Genomic DNA, 20,020 nt, shown 5'->3' with positions numbered 1-20,020 from the left:
CATGCTATGGGGCAGCGAGTTCCACAAATTTGCCACCCTCTATGAGAAGTGGTTCCTCCACATCTCAGTTTTAACTCGACCACTTCACAACCTGTTCCTGTGACCTCTTATTCTAGATTGCCCCATAAGAGGAAACATTTGGTCTATATTTACACTATCAATCCCTTTAAAAATTTTATATACCTCAATCAGGTCCCCTCTCATTCTTCTAAACTCCAGTAAGTACAAGCCCAAATTGTTTAATGTCTCCTCAAATGTCAACCCCTTTCATCCCTGGAATCAATCCGGTAAACCTCCTCTGAGCTGCTTCCAGTGCCACCATATCCTTCCTTAAATAAGGATTCCAAAACTGGACACAGTACTCTAGATTTGGTCTCACCAGCATCCTATACAATTGCAACAACATTTCTCTACTTTTATACTCCAGTCCCTTTGCAATAATTGCCAACATTCTCATTTGTCTTTTTTATTACATGCTGCACCTGCTTGTGGACTTTCTGCGATTCATGAACACAGGCACCCAGATCCCTCTGCCCGACACATTTTGAATCTGTTTTCCATTTAGGTAATAATTTGCTTTTCAATTTATTTTGCCAAAATGGATACCTCACACTTATCCACATTAAACTATATCTGCCAAATTTTGGCCCATTCTCTGAGCCTACCTATATAGATCTGTAGAATCTTTACATCATCTTCAGTGTCTGCTTTCCCACCTATTTTAGCATCATCCATAAATTTTGCTATGTTTGCTACTCTATTCTTGCTTGCAGATCATTTATATAGATAATGAAAAGTTAGGGTCCAAGGGCTGACCCTGCGGAACCTCACTAGTTACATTTCGTCAGCTAGAGAAGGACCCATGGATCCCGACCTGCGTTCTGTCAGTCAGCCAATCCTCATCCAATCAAGTACTCTACCCCCAATCCCCTGTGATCTCACCTTCTGGATCAGTCTTTTATGTGGCACCTTGTCAAATGTCTTCTGGAAGTGTAGATATTCCACATCCGTAGATTACCCACTATCCACCTTGCTGGTGTATGTATTATTGGAAGTGCCATTGCATAAAATTTGATTGGAGTGGTTGTGTTGCAGTCTTTTTTCCAGATTCTTGGCCAAAGGATTGCTGTGATGATCCCTAACAGAAAGAATAGAAGAATAGAGAAATGTGGCGCTATGGCGATTTGTTTTTTTTCATTTCAGGGGAATCGGGCTCTGATGAAAGACATATAAACAGCCTGTCCATGGTTTCCTTGACCCCCTTCTCTTCCTCTTCCTCCTGCTGAAGCCCTAATGGTCAGTTTGGGGTTCTGCCGGGGCCACTTAACTCCTCATAGACGCATAGAGGTTTTCAGCATGGAAAAAGGCCCTTCGGCCCAACTTGTTCATGCAGCTCTTTATTTAAACCCCTATTCCAATTGCCCGCATTTGGCCCATATCCCTCCATACCCATCTTATCCGTGTAACTGTCTAAATGCTTTTTAAAAGACAACATTGTACCCACCTCTACAACTACCTCTGGCAGCTTGTTCCAAACACTTACCTGTGAACAAATTGCCCCTCTGGACACTTTTGTATCTCTCCCCTCTCATCTTAAACCTATGTCCTCTAGTTTAGACTCCCCTACCTTTGGGAAAAGATGTTGACTATCTAGCTGATCTATGCCCCTTATTATTTTATAGGCCTCTATAAGATCACCCCTCAGCCTTCTACACTCCAGAGAAAAAAGTCCCAGTCTATCCAGGCTCTCCTTATAACTCAAATCAGCAAGTTCCGGTAGCATCCTATGAGCCGAATAGCCAATAGCTCTTATTCCTTGTAACCACGTGACAAACTGCTACCCAGAGTTCAACTTGTCACTGCCCTGAAGGATCTTGAATACCTCAGTCAGATCCAATCTCAGTCGTTCCTTCTCCAAAGAAGTGTTTAGAGTTAATTTAAAGTTTAGTTATTAGTCACAAGTAGGCTTACATTTACACTACAATGAAGTTACTGTGAAAATCTGCTGGTCGCCACACTCCGGCGCCTGTTTGGCTGCACTGAGGGAGGCTTTAGCATGGCCAATAAACCTAACCATGTCTTTCAGACTGCGGGAGAAAACCGGAGCGCTGGAGGAAACCCACGCACACACAGGGAGAACGTGCAGACTCTAGACAAACAGTGACCCACGGTGGGACTCAAACTTGGGTCCCTGGTGTTGTGAGGCAGCAGTGCTAGCCACTGTGCCACTGCATTCTGAAGCCTCTCGAGATTTGGAGCGTCCTGATGCTAGGACCTGGCTGTCCTGGAAGAACCCACAGGAAATTCAACCCCATCCTGAGGTTTGCCAAAATAAAAGTCTGGGGTGGCCATGTTTAAAGATGAGGAGAGTGAGATCCCATGGATGTAAACGCAATTTGTGTCATGACTTTAACAAGGCCCCAATGTGGACCTCTTAGAATACGAGCTCCCTGATTAAGGCAATAATGGTTTGTCCATTCAGGGAGCCCTGCCTTTGTATGTAATGTGGAGTGGGAGGTTTATTGGCACTCTGGGTTTATACTCTGTACGAGGAAGTACCTGAGTGTTACTGACAATGTAAATAAATTTAAGTTTGGTGAAGGGACACCAGCCTCAGAGGAGTTATTTCAATTTGGATTGAGATTGAGAAGTCCCTTCTTTTCATAGAAACACGGAAGCATAGAAACTTAGAAGATAGGAGGAGGAGGCCATCTGGCCCTTCAAGCCCACTCTGCCATTCATTACAATCATGGCTGATCATCCAAATCAAGGTCCGAATCCCGCTTTCTCAGGATCCTCCAGCAATATTTTCCTTTCACCAATAAGGAATTTATAATTTTTGACTCTGGTGACTAAATATTTTCAAATTGATGTTGGCCATGAAGAAACCAGAATCTTATCTTGAGGACAGCACAGCATAACTTGAATTAAAGCGTACATTCGAAGCCAACATTTTGATGACTGAAGTGGATAGTTACGCTGAAGAATAAATTAACTGAAGCTTAAGTAAGCTGGAGAGAGAAAGCAAAAGTAGTGAAATTTTTGAAAGGGTTTGTTTTGTTTATAAGTGGAACCTAAACTCACGCGCTAGAATTCTACCGACCCGCCCATCACGGAATCGGAACGGGTGAGGGGCAGACACTGGAAATGTCCGTTGAGCTCAGGTGGGATTTTCTGGTCTCAGGTCGAGCAAGGCTGTAAAGTCCCACCGATGATAGATTCCATTGAATCATTGAATCCCTACAGTGCAGAAGGAGGCCATTCAGTCCATCGAGTCTGCACCAACCACAGTCCCATCCAGGCCCTATTCCCACAACCCTTATTCACCATACTAAGCCCCCTGACATTAAGGGGCAATTTAGCATGGTCAATCCACCTAACCCGCACATCTTTGGTCTGTGGGAGGAAACCGGAGTACCCGGAGGAAACCCACACAGACATGGGGAGAATGTACAGACTCCGCGCAGACAATGACCTGAAGCTGGAATGGAACGTGGGGTCCCTGGCGCTGTGAGGCAGCAGTGCTAACCACTGTGTCACCGTGCCGCCCTCAAAGATAAGAGAATGTAGAATAGAGTTTTGCCTGATTATAAAGGGAACATGAAATGAGTGTCCCCTCTGCCAAATGTCCAAAGATGTGTAAATTAGATGGATTAGCCATGGGAAATGTATGGGGTTACTGGGATAGGGTGGGAGAGAGTGCTTAGGTAAGTTACTATGTCAGAGCGTTGGTGCAGAGCCAATGGGCCGAATGGCCTCTCTGCACTGTAGAGATTCAATGATTCCATGTTGCACACTCTACTGCACTTGAGACTAGAACCTTGCCCATGATTCCTTCTGAAAGATTGAATGGCAACCGAACATCTGTGATTGAAAGAAGGCTTTATATATAGACAAGCAGGCTATTGATCAATTTACTGTCTCTATTCCGGGGAGAACAAAGATTGATATCTTGTGTTCTGCATGTACGGTGGCCCTTGATCCGCGCTGACAGCTTAACAAAGTATCAAGCTCAACTATCTGAGTCAGTCGGTGCTCAAAGCTTTGAAGGGTTTTAGTAGCACAAATAAGGAGGAACTGTTTTCACCATCGGCAGGGTCAGGTGCCAAAGGGAATAGATTTAAGATAATTGAAGTGAGAATCAGAGGGGAAATGAAGAGGATTCTTTTATTTATTTAGTGTGTTGTTATGATCTGTATGAAAGGATGGCGCAAGCAGATTCAATAGTAACCCTCAAAAAGGAATAAAATATTTACTTGAAAAAGACATTTTCTGGACTATGGGGAAAGAGGAGCAGCCTGGGACTAAAGTAATGGTTCTTTCAAAGTTCTGGTACCAACACAATGGATTGAATGCCCTCCTTCTGTGCTGTATTATTTTGATTCTATGATTTTCTGATACAAGCTGTATATACTTTCAGAAAAACTCATATATATATAATCTCTGTCCTGCTGAAAGAAAAAGAGAAGCACTGTCAAAGCTTTTCATCTTGCACTCATCAGGATAAATGCAAGCATGCCAAATTTCAAGGGGAGCAATAAATTGTGCTGCACGAGAAATGGTTTCTTAAAGGTTGACGAGTCGATTCTCATTGGTTGAAGCATGGCCCTGGTGTGTTCTCCATGGCAACACCATGGCCAGAGCTTTTTTTATGCGTGAGTTGATTTATTAATGTCACAAGTAGGCTTGCATTAATACTGTAATGGCGTTACTGTGAAAATCCCCTAGTCGCCACTCTCCGGCACCTGTTCAGGTACAGTGAGGGAGAATTTAGCATGGGCAATGCACCTAATCAGCACGTTTTTCAGACTGTGGGAGGAATCTGGAGCACCCCGAGGAAACCTACACAGACATGGGGAGAATGTGCAGACCAAACACAGATAGTAACTCAAGCTGGGAATCGAACCCGGGTCCCTGGCGCTGTGAGGCAGCTGTGCTAACCACCTGGCCATTGTGCTGCCGAGTTGACATACCAGCCAATTAGCATTGTTTCCTCGTGCAGTCTAAGTTGTCCCTCTCTTTGCAATTTGACTGTCTTTCACATGTCCTGGTGAGCGCAGAATTGCAGCATGTTTTGAATTTCAGCAACCTCTGTCCTGTTTGTGGCATATTTTTGTTTGACAAACGTCCCACTCCTTAGATTGCTGCACAGTTTAATTTTTGTTAGTTGCTTATCTCACCACTTTTTTTCATTGATTCGTGGGGCATGGGTATCACAGGCTGGTCAGCATTTATTGCCCATCCTTAATTGCCCTTGGAGGGTAGTTGAGAGCCAACCACATTGCTGTGGCCCTGGAGTCACATGCAGACCAGACCAGGTATGGACAGCAGATTTCCTTCTCTAAAGGACAGTAGTGAACCAGATGGGTTTTCTGACAATTGACACTGGTTTCATGGTCATCAGTAAATTCTTAATTCCAGATATTTTTTATTGATTTCAAATTTCACCACCTGTTGCAGGATTCGAACATTAGCTGAGGACAATTCCTGAGGACATTAGCTGAGTTTCTGGATTAATAGTCTAGCCATAATACCACTAGGCCACCACTAGGCCACCACCTCTGTCTTCTTCTAACTGTGCTAGTTCATCATAGCTACTGTGGCATTGGTGATAGTAATGTAGCCGAGAAAGTGGAGGCTGGAATTTTACTGTCCAGTGCGCCACAGGAATTGGAGGGGGTAAGGGGGTGGACCATGGAAAGATCTGTTGACCTCAGGTGAGATCTTACTATTTTGGGACGAGCCAGATTGTAAAATCCCACCGAGTGTCGGAAAGTCATTTTATCCTGGGGTTGGGAGCACGAGGGTGAGTCTGTTTATGTCCTTGTCTAGTCAACGTCTACAACCATCACACAATCACACGTGTACCCTTTCCACCAACATGCGTTGATCAATAATAGGGGTAGGATACCTTGCTGATTTCCAAACTTCTATTGCCCTCAGCATTGAGTTGCTCACATGAGCATCAGGGAGTGTTCTATTTTCTGTTAATTATCCAAAGATTTCAAATTTTAACAGTTAATAATGTGGTCTATTTTTGTCTGTCAGAGCTTCTACAGCTGTTCTCCATTCGATCTCATCCCCTGGTGCACAGATACACATTTTGAGAGTTGGCAGGCAACAATGGAAGTTTAAATAAAATGATTTTTTTTTCTGGATAATGCTGACAAGGCCGTAATTTTTCTCCTTTTTTCTTTGCAGTGTAAATGTTTAAGATCAAATATGTAAATCGATGGCCCATTTCATCAGTGATGTAAGATCACATGCCAACAAAATCTGCTGAGAGACTGTCCTATCCAGAATCATGTGCTTATACTGTACATAGGTAGCATAATGTTCAATAAAAGCTAAGAATTATCAATAGCCTTACCTCCAGCAAAATTAAAGTTTATTTATTAGTGCCACAAGTAATACTTATATTAACACTGCAATGAAATTGCTGTGTAATGCCCGTTGTCGCCGCAGTCCGGCGGCACCTGTTCGGGTCAATGTGCCTAACCATTGTAGAAACTCTACAGTACAGAAGGAGGCCACTCAGCTCATTGAGTCTCCACTCTGACAAAGTATTTTACCCAGGCCCTGTCCCCCATCCTATCCCCGTAATCCCACACATTTATTCTGGCTAATCCATTTAACCCAGGCATCTTGGAACATTAAAGTGCAATTTAGCACGACCAATCCACATAACTTGCAAAGTTTTAGACTGTGGGGGGAAACCGGAGCACCCGAAGGAAATCTGTGCAGACACGGGGAGAATGTGCAAACTCCACACAGACAGTCACCCAAGGCCAGAATTGAATCCGGGTCCCTGGTGCTGTGAGGCAGCAATGCTAACCATTGTGCCACCATGACAGTATCAGTAACATCAATAAATCTTAATCATGAAAGAGTTCATCTAAGACCCATATCAATGTCACCAGGTGGTAACAGTGGAAAATGCAACAAGAAAATCTTATAAAGAGCCCAGCTCTAAGGTAGACTTTTGTATGTTTCCGTAGCTAGTGATTCCTGGAACAGGTCACTAGCCTGTCACCGGGCCTGATAGCTTGAGGGGCCACACCCAGCATGGTTGAACACCAGTCTCTTCCTCTTGTACCACCAGCCGTCGGAGCGATGGAAGATTTTGCAGGTTGACACACTCGACCTGTTTGACCGCGTAATGAACGCATCTCCCTTAGTCATCAACTCCTAGGCTGGGACTCAAATCTCAGAGCTACTGGCTCAGAAGCAGGGATGCTGCCACACGACAGAGATTAACTGGGTGATTTTGGAGGCCAATTTCAGAGGTAACAATCAAAGGGACCTGTTGCACCCGAGAAAGTGCTGAGCATCTTAAATACTGATGTGGCTGCACTCATTGAGTATAACATCACACCCCTGATCTTTGTCTTATTGATGATGAAGCTTTGAGGAGTCAGGAGATAAGCTATTTATTGCAGAGAATTTATCTAGTTTCTCCTTTGTGCTAATATCTCTCGTTCAATTAATCTATTAATTAAGATTAATTGCCAAGATATTGCTGGTGGAAAACAGTGGGTGGAATTTTACCAGCATGTCTGCCTGGAGTCTGCACAATCCCGCCTGAGGCCAATGGAGAATGCCTTTCTCCGAGCCTCACCCGCCCCCCCGGGTTTGGGGCACGTAAAATTCCAGCCCCCTGGATTGACTGCACCTCCCGTGGCATGTCTTGCAGCAGCGGAGGTGGCCAAATTTTCCAGTCCCGCCGCTCTCAATGGGGTTTCCCATTGTTCATGTGCTGGGGAACTCACGGTGGGGGGTGGTTGCCAAGGCTGGAAGATCGTGCCAGTAAGAGCGGCTGGCGAATCCCATCCAGTTTTTGCTGTTGATGGCCAGGGAGATACTGTTGGCTTTTTTTGCTGTGGGAAAATGCAACATTCTGGCATGTACGTGGTGCAAATATCACCATCCAGTTGTCAAGCTGAAACCTGGATATTGTCCAGATACTTTTGGAGGCCGCCTTGAGCTGTTTTGTTACTTAACTGTATTAGAGGTAATCATTTGAAGTGGTTCTCTGAACTTTCAAAGTGGTCCCTGAGCTGCTCTGAGACATTGATGAAGACTCATTTTGCGATTAGGGATGCTTTAACTTGAAACCTGTAAGTAAATGCTAAATTGAATTTAGCACTGAAATCAAGGAATGAATAATGTGAGCCTGCTTATCAGTGGTTAGCTTTAATTCAATTCCAGATCATGCTGTTCTGTAATTAACATTATTACAAGAAAAAGAAAAATAGTCAACCAACTATGACATGACTGTAATGGAGCTAGTTACAAAACAAAAGAGAAGGCCAAAGGAAAATATGACTGAATTACAACATTCTTTTTCCATTTGCATGTATTAATTGAAACCAAAGTACTCTCGCGACAGCTTCCTGCGCATCAAGGAGTGCTTTGGGGCAGAACCAATGTCACAGGTTTTGCTGAAGTGGGGCAACTCACCCCATTAGTTAAACTTTCTCCCTTCGTGTTTAGCTTTGAGAATGGTTTTCCCTGCGAGTTGCTGGAATTAGGAACTGTGAGAGGGGGATTGACAAGGTAATTGAGGATTCTGGGAATGGGACTTGTTATCAGTATAGACTTGATGGGCCGAATGGCCTCCTTCTGCACTGTCGCGATTCTATGATTACTCCTCAGTTCATGTTCGTAGAAACCATACCATGCCAAAGGAGGCCATTCGGCCTGCACCAACAACAATCCCACTCAGGTTCTATTCCCGCTTAAGTTACCCTGCTAATCTCCCTAACCTATCACGTCCCAGGACACTAAGGATTCATTTATCATGTCCAATCAATTTAACCCACATGTCTTTGCATTGTGGGAGGAAACTGGAGCACCTGGAGGAAACCCACCCAGACACAGGGAGAATGTGCACACTCCACACAGATAGTTGCCCAAGGCTGGAATCAAACATAGATCCCTGGACTTGTGAGGCAACAGTGCTAAACACTGTGCCACCGTGCCACCCTTCCTTGTAGTTCCCTTTCTGTACCAGAGAACTTGGGGGAATTTCGGTTGCCCCGAAACCAGAAAATCCCGTCCCAGGTCAACAGACCCTTTGCATGATCCACCCACCATCTACTATGATTCCCCTGGCAGGTGGAATGGGAAAATTCCCTCCATTGAGTGGCATGGCATTGCATGAACACAGATCGAGCCATTGAAAAGATGTCCACTCTGTTAACTAGCAGTCTTGACTTTGCACAGCAAGTTTCATTCATAATCCGTGGGCAAATGGGACAATTTCATGGAACTTATGAGGAGATTGAGGATGAGCAGATGGTCTCACAAGGCTAATGGCAGAATGATACAAGTTGTCCATGATACATTGGCATAGATAGAGAAAAGGTCAATGGACAGAAAACAGGGAGTAGGAATAAATAGGTTATTTTCAGGATGGCAGACTGTAACCAATGAGTTACTGCAGGGCCCCAGCAGTCCACAATCCACGTCAATGATTTATTTTATTCATTCATGGAATGTGGTCATCGTTGACTGGTCAGCATTTATTGTCCATCCCTATTTGCTGTTGGAGGCAATTGAGTGTCAACCACTTTGCTGTGGCTCTGAATTCATATGTTGGCAGACCAGGTAAGGTGTGCAGATTTCCTTCCCTAACCAGATAGGTTTTTCCAACAATCGACAATGGTTTCATGGTCATCAGTGGATTCTTAATTCCAGATTTTTAAAAATTATTGAATTCAAATTCTACCATCTGCCGTGCCAGGATTCGAATCTGGGTCCCCAGAAAGTAGCTGAGTTTCTGGATTAATAGTTTAGCGATAATCCCACTAGGGCCATTGTCTCTCCCCATTTGGCTGTGGGGAGCAAATGTGATATTTCCAAAGTTTGCTGGTGACACAAAATGTTAGTGGGAATGTGAGTTGAGAGGAGGATGCAAAGAGGCTACAGGGAGATTTAGGCATGCTAAGTGAATGGGCAAGATGGTAAATGGTAAATATGTAAAAAAAAAGTGAAATTATCCACTTTGATAGGGAAAACAGAAAAGCGGACTATTTCTTAAATGGTGAGAGATTGGGAAGGATGTCAGAGGTAGGTTCTTTACTCAGAGGTAGTAAGGGTGCGGAAAGCCCTGCCTGCAGCAGTTGTGGACTCGCCAACTTTAAGGGCGTTCAGATGGTCAGTGGATAGGCATATGGATAACATTGGAATAGTTTAGGTTAGAGGGTCATTAGATTCGTTCCACTGGTCGACACAACACCGAGGGCCGAAGGGCCTGTACTACGCTGTAATGTTCTATGCTCTACGTGTTGATATCCTAAGGGACCTAGTGTCCCAGTTCGTGTGTTGCTGAATGCTAACATGCAAATGCAGCTCGTAATTAGGAAAGCAAATGGTAGGTTGACCTGATTGCAAGAGGACTTGAGTAGAGAAGTAAAGATTTCTTCTGCAATTGTACGGAACCGTACCTAATGTATTGTGCAGAGTTTTGGTCTCCTTACCGAAGGAAGGATACACTTGCCAAAGAGGGAGTGTAACAAAGGCTCATCAAACTGAGTTGGGATGATGGGATTGTTCTACAATGAGAGATTGAGGAGACTGAGCCTGTGTTCTCAAGAATGAGAGGTGATCTCACTGAAGCGTGCAAAATTCTTACGGGGCTCAGGAGAGTAGATGCAGGGAGGATGGTCCCTTGCCTGGAGGGTCTAGAACCAGAGGACTCAGTCTCAGAATAAGGCCATTTAGTACTGAGGTAAGGAGAATTTCTTCACTCAGAGTGTGGAAAATGTTTGGTATTATCTACCCCAGAAATAGGTACATGACAGTGATTGATTGGTTTCTAGATATTAAAAGCATCAAGAAGTTAGAGGGTGGTGTGTGAAATGGTTGTGCAATACGAAATCAAGTTAGAATCCCTACAGTATAGAAGGATCCATTCGGCCCATCGAGCCCACATGGACTCCAATCTTACCTATCCGAATAACCCCTGCTAACCCCCCGACACTAAGATGCAATTTAGCATGGCCAATCAACCTAACCTGCACATCTTTGGACTGTGGGAGGAAACCGCAGCACCTGGAAGAAACCCACGCAGACACAGGGAGAACGTGCAAACTCCATACAGACAGTGACCTGAGGCTGGAATCTGAACCCAGGTTTCTGGCACTGTGAGGCAGTACCGCTAACCATTGTGCTACTGTGCTGCTGAGTTAAATGACAGAGCAAGCTTGAGAGGCTGAATGGCTGACTCCTGCTCTGGTTTGCTATGTTCCCATGTGCAGTAGCTTGTGGAGATTCGGAATTCACGATATCTCTTGCTTGCCACAGGTTGTTGGCTGATTTACATTTTAATAGAATGACGAGTGTTATTAAGGTTGCCATTACTTTGGCTGTAAAATTTGGGCCTACATTGAAGCATGTTGCAAATAACTAGAGATTTTGTAGGCAACCATTAGCTGGTGACCCTGGGGTCCTATGTGGTTTTGGTTACAATGTGACGTGTGATGTGTGTTTATAGTGTTACAGTGCATTTACCTAGGCATGTACTGACAATTTGTCAGTCTGCTGTGAATGCGATCATCCAAGAACCTTTGTCAATCTGAACTAGAAATTATGTTATTGTATCCCAGCTTGCCAGAAAATAAACAATGAAATGTATTGTTCCACCAAATTGCTCCGAACAAATATTTCTCCATGTTTTCAATATCCGGAAAAGATGTTCCAAAAATAGTTCAGTGAAATACTACCCTCAACGTACATTAAATGTTATTTGATGGACATTGCACGCAGTGACCTTTTATTGTTCTGCACTGCAGTAAATAAAACTTGTTATTTTTCAGGCTTACCAGTTATCTAGAGGAAGGATATGGGCGATGATCGTTATTCTGTGTCTCATTGCTGCCATTCTATCAGCTTTCTTGGACAATGTCACCACGATGCTTATCTTCACACCAGTAACCATAAGGTACCTTTTCTATATTGTGCTAAAATCTCTTCAGTGGCACAGCTCTGTGAACGTTCTCCTGGGGAAGGGAGAAAGAGAAATCCACGTTGGAAACCTCCGACCTTGCCCATGGCTGGGATTCCCCAGTCCCGCCGCAGCGGATGGAATTTTGTCTGAACATCAAATTCAACATTCAAAAGAGAAAATGCTGGAAAATCTCAGCAGGTCTGGTAGCATCAGTAAGGAGAGAAAAGAACTAAGAAAATTACAGCCCAGGAACAGGCCCTTTGGCCCTTCAGGCCTGCACTGACCACCAGAAAAGAGCTGACATTTCAAGTCCAGAAGACCCTTTGACAAAGTTTTGAGAGAGGGTCATCTGGACTCGAAACGTCAGCTCTTTTCTCTCCCTACAGACCTGCTGACATTTTCCAGCATTTTCTGTTTCGATTTCAGATTCCAGCATCCGCAGTAATTTGCTTTTCCCCAAATTCTCCATTCTCGCTGATAGTGCTGGGGCCAGGGCGGACGAGATTGGAGAATCCCAGTCCTTGAGTCAATTGAAGTCGGAACTAATTAAATGTGACCAGCCCCTTTAAATGGGCACGTGAGGGAATCAACACCTACAATTCGCATCAACATAAACAAGTGCTCCAAGATGCTTCGTTGAAGGGTAATTATAACAATAAACAGACACCAGGCCAACAATGAATCAGTGGGGTGGGTGGTCAAAAATATGATCAAGGAGGGTCTCAACAGAAGAGAGGGAGAGAAACGTTTAAGAGCTAATGCCTCGGCAATTGGGATGAGCTGAAATTCGCAAGATGCAAGGGTTTAAGGAATGATTTGATAGCAACAAAACAACAATTTGCATTTATATAGTGTCCCAGATGATGGGTGCCACGGTGGTTACCACTGTTGCCACCTGCTCACAAGTGTCTGTGCGGAATCTGTAAGTTCTCCCCACGTCGGTGTGCATTTTGTCCGGGTGCTCAGCTTTCCTCCCACAGCCCGAAAGTTGTGCATTGGCCATACTAAATTCTCCCTCGGTGTACCCAAACAGGCATCGGAGTGTGACAACCAGGGGACTCTCACAGTAACTTCATTGTAAACCTATTTGTGGCACTAATAAACGGAAACAAAGTGAGATCCATATCTTTGTGTGATATCGCACAAAGTGATATCCGCCCTAATGTTTTGGATGGCGGGGGATATTTTTTGTGAGTGATCGGAATTATGGAGAGGGGCAATGATTGTTAATCTGTTGATGGAGTCTAAGGGAGAAACGGTTTGAGAGCGAGGAGGATGGGAAGTTAATGTCCTGCCAGCCTGCTGTGCAGGAAGGTCAGTGTGAGGAAAATTGAGCAGTTGGGAATGTCGCTCATAAGGAAACGGTGACAGATACAAGAAGGTGGGATCTAGGACTGGCATGGACAAGATGGGCCAAATGGCCTCCTTCTGTGCTGCAATCTTTCTATGGCTCAATGGTTTCATGTTCTGGAGTGCTAACCAAAAGGCACACAAATTGACACTCAGAGAATTCAAGTTGCATGGACATGGTGGAGTTAAGAGAAATGTCCTGACTGGGAGCAAAGGATTGGGAGGGATAAGTGGGAAACGCAATGCTCGGGATCTGTGATGGGATGAATGTGGACAGAGCGGAGTCAGTTTGGACTTCACTTGAACCGGCGCCCAAATTTGGAGCCATGTGCGGAGTGGGAATGGATGCAACAACAACTTAAACTTCATGGGTAGTCTGCTGGAGGCTCGAGGCCGGAATTCTCCCATCCCGCCTGCCATTAGAATTTTACAGGCGGGTTGCGGATAATGTGAAATCCCATTAACAGTCGGGTGGGAATTTCATGCTTTTAGACCAGCGCAGTTGGAGAATTCCACCCTTGGTCTTGTCACACGGAACCTTGCTGCTGCAGTGTGAGAATTCATCCTCACACATTACAAACAAATAATATTTGTCAGGATGAAGCTTCTTCACAATTTCAGAGAAAATTATGAACAGTTTTCCTTTCCCTGGTGGAAGGAGTCTAATCAAAACTTCACTTAACCTTCACTGAATCTGACTTCTAAGTGCTAATAGTTCCCTTTGAGAATACTATTTTTGCTTAAAAAAGATTACTTCACATAATTAATAAATGGAAAAGTCAGTTGGTATGCCTTGTCTTTATTTTCAACATGGATAAAATGAGGTGGTTCTCCCTTAAAGCAAACACCCCTCAGCACCCGGTATTCTTCTACGATCTGTGGCCAGACAGACTAATGCACTCAGGGACAGGAAACTTTGTCTCTCCAACTCCATCACGATAAATAATAGTTGAGTCGGCGCATCAGTTCCAGTTACGAGTGCATTCAACAACTGTCAGTGGTTTGTTGTGATGAATTACGCACTCTCCCTGTGAAAATGTCTGGTTTTGTTGCTAATTTGTATCAGTTTATTTATATGTTTACACTCACATTCAGGAGTCTGGGAAGATAAGGAGTAGATCATTTAACCCCTCGCACCATCTTTTTTATTCATTCAGGGGATATGGGCATTGCTGGCTGGCCAGCATTTATTGCCCATCCCTAGTGGCCCAAGGACATTTGAGAGTGAACCAGATTGCTGTGACTCTGGAGTCACGTGTAGGCCAGACCAGGTAAGGGTGGCAGATTCCTTTCCCTAAGGGACATTAGTGAACTAGATGGGTTTTTCCAACAATCAACAAAGGTTTCATGGTCATCAGTAGATTCTTAATTCCAAATTTTTAAAAAATCAAATTCAAATTCCATCATGTGGCGGGATTCGAACCCAGGTCCCCAGAACATTAGCTGATTTTCTGGATTAATAGTCTAGGGATGATACCCCCAGACCATCGCCTCCCCGCACTACCATTCATTAAGATCATGATTAACCTGCAATCTAACAACAAATATCTGTCCACTGCCCCATATCCCTTAATACCTTGGTTAATAGAAAGTTATTGACTTAAAATTAATAATCGATCTACCATCTTTGTGGAAGAGAGTTTGAAACCCCTGCCACCAAGTCTATGTTCACCAATTGGCAGAAATTCTCTGGGGCGAGATTCTCTGGCCTCCCAGCTGCGTGTTTCCCACCGATGGGAGGTGACACATTGTTTGCTAGCGGCAGGATTCTTTGGTCCTGCCACTGTCAATGGGAATTCCCATTGATGTCACTCTCTTGCCGGCAGGAAACCCATGAAGGGGTGCACTGCTGGCAAGACCGGAGAATCCCACTGGTATGAATGGCCGGAGAATTCCGGCCAACTTTCCTCTATCCACTGTACTCCAACTGCTCTCTAAATATCTTGGAAACTTTGACCAATTCGTCCCTTAACCTTCTAAATACCAGCGAACACAACCCTAATTAGCTTAATCTCTCTTTATAGTTAAACCCTTGGATTCCAGATGTAACTCTGGTAAATCTACACTGCACTCTCTCCAAGACCAATATATCCTTCACAGAAAAAAGCAGATAAATCTCAAAATACGCATGTCATTTGGAAATTAATTTGTTCTGTTATATTTGTTGACGACACAGTTGCCTCACAGCGCTAGGGACCTAGAGGATAGTGAATCTGTGGAACTCATTGCCACAGAGGGCAAAGATAGGTAGGATCTTGATCAATAAGGGGATCAAGGATTACGAGGAGAAGGCAGGAGAATGGGGATGAGAATCATGTCAGCCATGATTGAATGAGACAGCAGATGCGATGAGCCAAATGATCTAATCCTGCTTCTATATCTTATGGTCTTATGGTTTTGATTCCCAGTTTGGGTCACTGTGTGGAACCCGCACATCCTCCCCAAGTCTGAGTGGATTTCCTCCTGGAGCTCCGGGTTTCCTCCCACTGTTCGAAATACGTGCTAGTTAGGTTCGTTGGCCATTCTAAATTCTAAATTCAGGGTGTCACAGTGGCACAGTCTTTAGCACCGCTGCCTCACAGTGCCAGCGACCTGGGTTCAATTCCTGGTTTGGATCACTGTCTGTGTGGAATTTGCAGATTCTTCCCATGTCTGCATGGGTTTCCTCCAGGTGTTCCAGTTTCCTCCCACAGTCCAAAGATGTGCAGGTTAGGTGGATTGGCCATGCTAAATTGACCCTTAGTGTCAGAGAGACCAGCTAGGGTAAATATGTAGGGTTACGGGTATAGGGCCTGGGTGAGGCTGTGGTCGGTGCAGATCCGATGGGCCGAATGACCACCTCCTGCACTGTAGGACTCTGAACAGGTGCCGGAGTGTGGCGACTAAGGGATTTCCACAGTAACTTGATTGCAGTGTTTATGTAAGCCTACTCGTGACACTAATAAATGAACTTAAAACTTATTCTGAATTATTTTCAGATTGTAGTCACTTAAAACAACTTCCGATTGTCTTGTGATATTACTTTGTGCTTGTGGTGTGACATTAAGTGGAGTAGACCCTGTATGGTAAGGTATCATGTCAGAGGTGAACAGAACAGGTAGAGAACTTTCTAGAATAGTAAAAATAAATGTCTACGGTAAAGAAAGAAAGGTCAAGGCTGTACATTTGGGAAAGATTTGATAGAAAATTAGAACATGTGGTAAGAAATAATGAGGAAAAAATGCTTAACAAAGAAGAAGTCGGTATGAATATCTTCGCGATAGGAAAACGTACCTAGTGTGACAGAGACTGACATGTGGTTCTGACTAGTTTGTGAAGATTCTGTAGGCCAATAGCTGAGCAAGCAGGATATGTTACCAGTTCAAGGCAACTTAATAAGCATCAGAGGGTTTGTGCAAAGAATGATGTCCTCTTTGGAATATAAAATGTCTGACCTAAGCTATATATCATTCTGGAAAAGCGCGGTGTTAAAAACTGTGTAAAATTGTCTTACAGAAGAAATCGGAGAAGAAGTAAGTAATACGGACATTCAGCCAGCTCCTCTATTCAATAATATTGTTTTCCTTCAAATATCTTTAAGAGTAGGATTACCTTTCATTATTCTAAACTGCAGAGAAGACATCCCCATTCTATCCAATCTCTCCTCAAAGGAAAACCTGCTCAATCCAAGAATCAATCCAGTGAATCTGTTACAGCCTCTTTAAGGCAAGTGTATTTTTCCTTAGGCAAGGAGATCAAAGCTCAGTATCCCGGGTGTGGTCTCATCTATGTCCTGTATAATCACAGTAAGGCTTTCTTACACTTATACTTCAATGCTCCTGGCAATAAAGGCGAAAATACCGATTGCCTTGTTGTGCCTGCAGCTTAACTTCCTGCGATTTGTGTATAAGGGCTCCAAACCCTGCCCAATACCAACATTTGAAAGTGCTCTGCTTTCCCCTTCCCCGAATCAAAGTGAATCATTTCATGCTTTCCCACGTTATACTTCATGTACTTCATGAACCTGTAAAACTTACTCATCCACCTGACAGTCCCATATACTTGTGGTTGTGATCTGATTTCAGTGTGACATTACACTCTATGGTTGGAACTCTCTGGCTGTTTGTACTGATAGGATTCTCCAATCCTGCCTGCAGTGCATCCTTGCCCATGGGTTTCTCGCCAGTGAGGGGTGACGTCAATTGAAATTCCTGTTGACAGAGGTGGGACCAGAGAATCCTGCCGCTAGCAAACAGTGCACCGCCTCCTGCTGGTGGGAAACGTGAGGGTGGAGAGTTTTGCCCATTGGGCGTGATTTTATGAGGGCGTATGAGGAGCAGTTGAGGACTCTGAATTTGTACTTGTTGGAGTTTGGATGGATGAGGGGGGATCTTATTGAAATTTACAGAATACTGTGAGACCTGGATAGAATGGATGTGGAGAGGATGCTTCCACTCGAAGGAAAAACTAGAACCAGAGGGCACTACCTCAGGTTAAAGGGACAATCCCTTAAAACAGAGATGGGGAGCAATTCCTTCAGCCAGTGAGTGGTGAATCTGTGGAACTCTTTGCCACAGAAGGCTGTGGAGACCAGGTCTTTGAGTGTCTTTAAGACAGAGATAGATAGGTTCTTGATTAATAAGGGGATCAGGGGTTATGGGGAAAAGGCAGGAGAATAGGGATGAGAAAAATATCAGCCATGATTGAATGGTGGAGCAGACTCAATGGGCTGAGTGGCCTAATTCTGTTCCTATGTCTTGTGGTCTTATGGTCTCACTCACCCTGAAACTGGAAATTCCTGCCCAAGGTCAACGGACCGTTCCATGGTTCACCCCTCGCCTGCTCTGATTTTCATGACTGGTGGGATGGCAAAATTCTGGCCATTATGTTTTTGTTTACAATGTGATGCAGTCCTGACATTTTTTGATCTTGTTTTAGGTTTCTAGTGCTGTGTGATATAATGCTCTGAGGCCCCATCTGTTTTTGATTGGTGATATGACATGCTCATTGGTCTTGTGGTTTTCTACTTATGCTGCGATTGCTTCTGGCTACGATACAAGGCTATGTCATGAGCTCCTGCTTATACTTGCATTCTGCAATGTGACATTATCGTGCAGGGCCCTGCCTGTTTCGAGTTATAGAAATCATAGAAACGCTACAGTGAGAAAGAGGCCATTGGGCCCACCGAGTCTGCACCAACCACAATCCCACCCAGGCCCTATCCCCATATCCCTACATATTTATCCGCTAATCCCTCTGACCTACGCATCACAGGACACCAAGGGTCAATTTTTTTAGCACGGCCAATCAACCTAACCTGCACACTTTGGACTGTGGGAGGAAACCGGAGCACCCGGAGGAAACCCACGCAGAAACAAGGAGAATGTGCAAACTCCACACAGGCAGTGACCCAAACAGGGAATCGAACCCAGTTCCATGGAGTAACAGTGCTAACCACCTTGCTACCATGCCATCCACGGTTCTGACATTGGTCTAGGTCTTTATGTAGTTATGTAGAAGTCAGAAAGTAACTATTGGCAGAACACAGCAACAGCCATTTAAAGTTTGCAATTTAAATTGCTTTTATGGATGGTACCCAGCACAGGGCAATGGTTTGGAGAAGGTTTGTGCTTCTGGGCAACTGCTGTGCAAACCCTTCCTGCGAAATTCCAAGAGGGAGTCCCAGTATATCGTTGGGAGCCTTTCCCAGTCTGATGCTAAGGAGCTTGCAGGTTACGGCCCAATCTCCTACTGCTAAAATCATCATATGAGGTTTCTGACAACAAAATTAAACAACAAACAGAATTGGGCGGCACAGTGGTTAGCGCTGCTGCCTCACAGTACCAGGGTCCCAGGTAGGATTCCGGTCTCAGGTCACTGTCTGCGTGGAGTTTGCATGTTCTCCCTGTATCTGGGTGGGTTTTCTTTTGGTGGTCCCCTTTCCTCCCACGTTCCAGGTTAGATTGATTGGCCATGCTAAACTGACTGTAGTGTTAGGGGAGTTAACAGGGTAAATGTGCTGGGTTACGGGAATAGGGCCTGGATGGCGAGTACAGACTTGATGGGCAGAATGGCCTCCTTCTGTACTGCAAGGATTCTATGATTAGAGCTACTGAGAGCTCTCTATGAAAAATACTTAGCTACTGCTTTTTTTTAACTAACACCCCAGGAAGTAGTTGATGCCAAAACATTGAATGTATTCAAGAGGGGCTGGATATAACACTTGGCGCGAATGGGATCAAAGGTTATGGGGAAAAAGCAGGGTTAGGCTATTGAGGTGGATGATCAGCCATGATTGTACTGAGCAGGCTCAAAGGGCCGAATGGCCTCCAACAGCTCCGGTCTTCTATGTCCCTAGGTTTCTATGTTTAAAATGGTCTTAATACTGTGCATTGTGCTATATGCTAATGTGTGTTCGCGTAGAACAGGCACTTGAGCATATGGTCTTCATTTACATAATGAGAACATCTACAGACAGAAAGGAATTGATGCGAATCATAATAACTCAGCATCAGTGAACTCAATGCTTGGTGCAAAGTGAAACTAGACTCACAGCCGAAGATCAACATATAGTCAACAAGGATAATTTATAGTTTGACTCCTTGCAACATTGCCAAGCTAGTAGCTTTGAATAATAATCATTTTCTTTACCAATGGTAAGCTCACAGCTCTAACAATGTCATTCTTGGTTTTCACACAACCCTTTTCTCTTTAGTTACACAACATTACATTGGTCTGTTT

The 20,020-nt window shown here is 44.3% G+C and overlaps 1 protein-coding gene across 1 annotated transcript in view; it reads left to right on the top strand.

Moving 5' to 3' along the window:
- The window catches only part of oca2 (oculocutaneous albinism II), a 358,743-nt gene that overhangs the window by 148,351 nt on the left and 190,372 nt on the right, over positions 1-20,020 (top strand). The window contains exon 12 of the mRNA XM_080197616.1: positions 11,820-11,944. Coding sequence (XP_080053742.1) covers positions 11,820-11,944 — 125 coding nt within the window. The remainder of the gene's footprint in view (positions 1-11,819; positions 11,945-20,020) is intronic.

Source organism: Carcharhinus amblyrhynchos, chromosome 10 (assembly GCF_965287045.1).
Source record: "Carcharhinus amblyrhynchos chromosome 10, sCarAmb.v2.hapA, whole genome shotgun sequence".
In the NCBI taxonomy this organism is placed as follows: Eukaryota; Metazoa; Chordata; class Chondrichthyes; order Carcharhiniformes; family Carcharhinidae; genus Carcharhinus; species Carcharhinus amblyrhynchos.
Note: the sequence above shows the minus strand (reverse complement) of the source record. Positions and strands in the feature narration are given on the sequence as shown.